Source organism: Balaenoptera acutorostrata, chromosome 12 (genome assembly GCF_949987535.1).
Source record: "Balaenoptera acutorostrata chromosome 12, mBalAcu1.1, whole genome shotgun sequence".
NCBI lineage: Eukaryota > Metazoa > Chordata > Mammalia > Artiodactyla > Balaenopteridae > Balaenoptera > Balaenoptera acutorostrata.
Window position 1 is genome coordinate 62,715,767 of NC_080075.1, and position 5,717 is coordinate 62,721,483.

Sequence of the window (5,717 nt, forward strand, 5' to 3'; positions counted from 1 at the left end):
ATGGGGGCAGATGTTTCCCTTTAATAAACTAGCAGGTGGAGCTGTTCTGGCCTAAGGATTAGAACAATCACTGGCGGGGGCAGGGGGCGAGCACATTCACGTGAGTAGGGGGCAGGCGCAGCAGGGACTGGTCACGCCAAGAGCAAGAGAACAGCCATCTTGAGTGGCCTGACCATACAGCCCCCAAACTAGCAATCTGAGGTGCTTCTGTAGGCCAGAAACCTCCCTGACTGGCTCCCAAGGGGTAGAATCAGATGTAGTGAAGTGTCCTTCCTGCATTCTCTCCCCTGACAAGGGGAGTAGAGACTAGGAAGAAAGCACTGTGACCCAGAAGCCTGGGCTGAACCCATCAGGCAAAAGAACTGGGTTGAGCTCAGCAGCAGAATACCTGTCACACTTACCTTTTTCCTGAGAGATATCAGCCAGTGCTCACTTTTTAAGGCTTTGAGAGTTTATAAGGTTTATGTGTTAAGATTTTACCAAAACGTTCAAGTTTCAACCAAAAAAAGCATATATTCTGATTCAAAAGCTATTGCATCATTACACCAAAAAATTTTTTTAAATAAACGGTTTAAAACAGACACATCTAGTTAGTGCAAGGGATGTAACAAGACTGTGATTTTACCTTGGCATTTTATATTTAATCTAACATGTTGCATCTTTTTCACATACATTTCTTGCCTGACAGAAATGGAGGTGTATCCCCATCAAAAGGAAAGGCTCTTACAATTCTGATGTCCCTACGTTAATTTTATTTGTTTGTGATGTCATCCTTGCCCAGTTCACTTATTAACACTGATAATCCCCATCTTTGATTTTACCAAAAACAACAAAGAATTTTCAAAAAATGAAGTCTTATTTCAATCAGTGCATCCATAGTTCTTGGCCTCTCATTGGGAAGCTGCAAGGTGTCCTTGAATAAGATCCTGAACACGGGACAAAATAATTTCATTAGAACTGTTGCAATTTTCTGGACCATATGGTGGGTCTATAGTCAAGACCCCAGCCACACAGAGAGTCCTTCGTGAATCTCCCTCTTCAGTGATTGGGATGTGGTTCTTCTCCAGCCATTTCTTCAGGCTGTTCTTTCTCTTTTCCAGATCCTCAGGGCTGTACGCCTTACAGTCTCCAGACATGAACAAATGCATCAGCTTCTCTCTCACGCTATGGTCCCCTTCATTCACAATTTCAACAGTCTGCACAGCATGTCCCATAATTCCGGTCACAGACATGCTGCCATCTTCAAGGAAGTTCACAAGGACAATACTTTGGAGGAAAAGTAAGTTCAGAGCACAGTTGCAAAAGAAAAACCAAAAGGCCCATAAAACTATGGCAGAAGCAGTGAAATGAGAGTCAGCATCAACCCCCAACAGGTCACTAGAACAATAGGGAATGCTCTTCCCCGTTTTAAATTAATCCTCTCACCACCAAATGTTTTCACTTGTTCAATACGAATTCTCTGACGGTCCTAAACATCTAAGCCTTTTGTCCAGCCTAAAGCTAATCATTGTGGGATGTCATTAAAGCACTACTTAAACAGTTATGAATGCTTTAAATGTGTATTAGGAAAGAAGATAGGGTACAGATTTAAATTTTAGAGTTAAAAAGCAACTGAATAACTCTCCTTCAGAGCAGACCAAAGAAAATAACACAGCACAAAATTAATGAGAGAAAACAAAAGAGTATGCAACTAGAGATTGTCAGACTAAGTAAAGTAAGTCAGAAAGAGAAAGACAAATACCATATGATATCACTTTTATGTGGAATCTAAAATATGGCACAAATGATCCTATCTACAACACAGAAACAGGGAATTCCCTGGTGGTCCAGTGGTTAGGACTCTGTGCTTTCACTGCCGAGTGCACGGGTTCAATCCCTGGTTGGGGAACTAAGATCCGTAAGCCACCTGGCATGGCCAAAAAAAAAAAAAAAAAAAAAACAGGAAAACAAACAAACACAGAAACAGACTCATAGCCATAGAGAACAGACTTGTGGTTGCCAAGGCGGAGGGGGAGAGGGACAGGGATGGACTGGGAGTTTGGGGTTGGTAGATGCAAACTATTACATTTAGAATGGACAAACAGGGCTTCCTTGGTGGCGCAGTGGTTGAGAATCTGCCTGCCGATGCAGGGGACACGGGTTCGAGCCCTGGTCTGGGAAGATCCCACATGCCGCAGAGCAACTGGGCCCGTGAGCCACAACTACTGAGCCTGCGCGTCTGGAGCCTGTGCTCCGCAACAAGAGAGGCCACGATAGTGAGAGGCCCGCGCACCGCGATGAAGAGTGGCCCCCGCTTGCCGCAACTAGAGAAAGCCCTCGCACAGAAAGGAAGACCCAACACAGCCAAAAATAAATAAATAATAATTAAAAAAAAAAAAAAAAAAGAATGGACAAACAACAAGGTCCTAAGGTATAGCACAGGGAACTACATTCAATATCCTGTGATAAACCATAATGGAAAAGAATATAAAAAAGAATGTATATATGTGTATAACTGAGTCACCTTGTTGTACAGCAGAGATTGACACAATATTGTAAATAAACTATACTTCAATTAAAAAAAAGAGTCAATAAGAGGATCATCAAAGCCAAAAGCTGGTTCTTTGAAAAGGATACATAAATTTCACAAAACTCAGGCAAGATTAATAAAAAGAGAAAGAAGGCACATATAAATAATATTAGGAATAAGGTAGCAAAAATTAATAGTATAAAATATTAAGAACAAATTTAGGCCAATAATTTTGAAACTGAAAACAGAAAACTTCCTAGAAAATATAAATTTCTACTACTGACTCAAAAAAAAAAAAGAGAGAGAGAGAGAATGTAAATAGTCCTATAATCTTTTTAAAAAAACCCGAAATAACCAGTTTAAAATCTTCCCATGGAGGGGGAAAAAAAGGCCTGGACAATTTTACCAGGAAGTTCTATAAAATTTTCAAGGACCAAACATTTCTAATCCAACCAAATTCTCCTATGGACTATAAAAGGGAGACTATGCCTTAACTCATTTAATGAGGCTAATATAACCTTGATACCAAAAGCAGAGAAGAACAGGATTAAAAAATAAAACTATAAACTAATCTCACTCATGAATACAAATGGAAAAATCCTAATTAAAATATGATATGATATGGTATATGACATGATGTGATGCAATGTGACGTGATGTGAATTTCATTTCTGTGGTACTTTTCCCAAAAACCTATAACCCCAGTCTATGAGAAAACATCACAGGGAATTTCCTGGCAGGCCAGTGGTTAGGACTCTGCACTTTCACTGCCGAGGGCCCGCATTCATTCCCTCATTAGGGAACTAAGATCCCGCAAGCCATACGACGCAGCCAAAAAAAAAAATCATCACACAAACCCAAACTGAGAGACATTCTATAAAATACCTCACGAGAACACTTCAAAAGTGTCAGGGTCATGAAAAACAAGTAAAGACTGAAAAACTGTCACATATCAGAGAAGACTAAGGAGACAGGATGACTAAATGTAATGTAGGACCTTGGACTGGATTCCAGAACAGAAAAAGGCCATTAGTGAAAAAACTGATAAAATCCAAATGATTGTAGTTTAGTGAGTGTAAATTTTTAATTCCGACAAATGTTTGAGAGTTTTGTAAACTGTTAACATTAGGGGAAGCTGGGTATATAGGTACTCTACTTTCTTTGCAATTTTTCTGTAAATCTAAAATCATTCCAGAATAAAGTGTGTGGATCACCACCTTTAAAGTTGTCTTGCAAAAAATAAATCTGATCCTAATGAAACCTCTAGTTATGAATACCAGTTTATAGGAAATACGAAGGATAAAAGAATATGTTAAACTACGCCATGATAAATGCAATGAGCTAAATCCAGAGTGTGTTCAATTCTATAGACAAATGACTCTATTTCTTCAACAAATAAATTACATGGAAAACCAAAGAGAGAGAAAGTACAGTTATAGATTAAGATTCTTCAGAGACATATCAACAAATTGATATGCTTAAAAAAGATACTTTGGAGACAAATCAGGAAAATCTGAACTCAAACTAGGAATTAGCTAATATTAAAGTTATTATTACTTTTGCTAGGTGTTATAATGGTATTGTGGTTACATTTATTAGAGAGTCCGAATCTGCTAAGAGATATATTGAAGGATTTATGAACAAAATTATGTCTGTAATTGGCTTTAAAATATTTGAAAGGGGGAATAAGATTAGTGTTCATTATACTACTCTCTTCACATTTGTGTATATTTGAAATTTTCCAATAAAATGTAATAAAAAAGGAGTGTCCCATTTCTACAAACTTGGTTGGTCTGACAGAAATCTATAATTAGAACAGTACTTAGATTCAAAGGAAATTAAATTCTTATGTGGGAATAATTAGCCTTTCATTTATCTGCTCTCTTAGTACGGATGTAGCAGTGCAAAGGGGTGATTTCTGGGAAGCAGGACCCATACTCACTTGGTAGAGACTGGGTCTATGGTTAAAACCCATCCTTTATACTCCTTCTCACTGGCTGTCACTCTGACTTCTTTGTAAGTGTAATCTTGCCATTCTAAGGGGCCTTTCTTCATCCATTCATTCATGGTTGCCAGCTGGCTAGATCTAAAACAACCACCAGTTCGGATTAATATATATGTTCCACCCAGGCAAACGTCTTACCCCAATCTCAAGTTCCATATCAGAAAGACAATTAAATTTTACTATTCAGTCTGAAAGCCACGGGGACATCGAGTTGCCGCGGGGCCCAGTCTGGGGTAACTTATCTGGCACACTTCTATTTCACCTCCCAATCCCGTTCCAGATCGCCTTCACGCTGGCTTTGATCTCCAGTCTGCAGATGCTCAAATCCTTGAACCCTGCTCTCCTTCGATCAAAGGAGCTCACGCCACACGACTCTCAGCCAAAAATGAAAAAGAAAACTCCTCTGATATCCACCCATTCCCTCTCTGGCTCTGTGTCTCCGCGGGATCCCGCCAGGGAGAGGCCCCCGGATCTGTGACACTTTCACCTTAAAATTTGTTTGGAGGATGCGTAAACGAAGGGGCAGCAGCTAAGGTTCTAGAGCTGATGCCCTGGCGTAACCCGAAGCCGCATGATACTTAGAGCTGTACTCAAGCCAGGTGATACTTAACGTGTAATCCTGACAAATGAGAAAAATACCAGTTAAAACTCCTAGCACCGCCAGGTCCTCAGCAACCGCGCTGGAAGGAAGGAGTCTCTTGAGCCGAGTCTGCCGGAGTCCAGCGTGCTTTGCGCCGTGTCGTCACTTCCTTTCCCCAGAATTCTCTGTTTTGTAGTCCGTGGCCTTGGTCACACCTCGAGCTCTGAGAGTCTCGAGGCCTGGGGTGATGGAAGCGGGGTGCAGGGTGCGGAGAGGGGCTACGTTTTTTTGTAATAATAATAAGAAGATGATTTCTTGTTCGCTAGGGTCCGCCTTTCACTGCCACGATGGACATTTCAAGATAAAAATTTTAAGAGGAAAGGCTCGTGCCACCTCTTCCTTGGGAGTGGAAGTGGAATTCCACTTTTGCCATGAACCCTCCCGGTAAATCCTAAAGCTCTAGAAGTGTGAGGTGACAGTGCCTTGGAGAAGAGCCACAGAACCAATGTACTTCTTCTTTGGCCTGTGTAAGGCAATTAAGAGGCCTACTCTTTTGGGATGTGCCTTTGGTACAGTCCTGAGGGTGTGCAGGAGCTGGAAAGAAAAGCGTAGGATTGGGTTGA

The 5,717-nt window shown here is 40.8% G+C and overlaps 1 protein-coding gene across 1 annotated transcript; it reads right to left on the reverse strand.

The window, feature by feature from the left end:
• Positions 1-493: 493 nt before the first annotated feature.
• GEMIN6 (gem nuclear organelle associated protein 6) lies at positions 494-5,293 on the reverse strand. The gene is made up of 3 exons (XM_007167136.3): positions 5,154-5,293; positions 4,452-4,595; positions 494-1,266 (listed from the first exon to the last, which is right to left on the reverse strand). Exons 2-3 carry the CDS (start codon positions 4,574-4,576, stop codon positions 891-893), a joined length of 501 nt encoding a protein of 166 aa, XP_007167198.1. The 5' UTR covers positions 4,577-4,595; positions 5,154-5,293; the 3' UTR covers positions 494-890.
• Between the last annotated feature and the right edge of the window lie 424 nt (positions 5,294-5,717).

Coding starts and splice junctions, on each gene's coding strand:
- GEMIN6 (XM_007167136.3), bottom strand. CDS start 4,576: ATGAATGAATGGATGAAGAAAGGCCCCTTAGAATGGCAAGATTACACT. Junction 1,267..4,451: donor ATAGACCCAGTCTCTACCAA/GTGAGTATGGGT, acceptor TTTCCTCCAAAG/TATTGTCCTTGTGAACTTCC.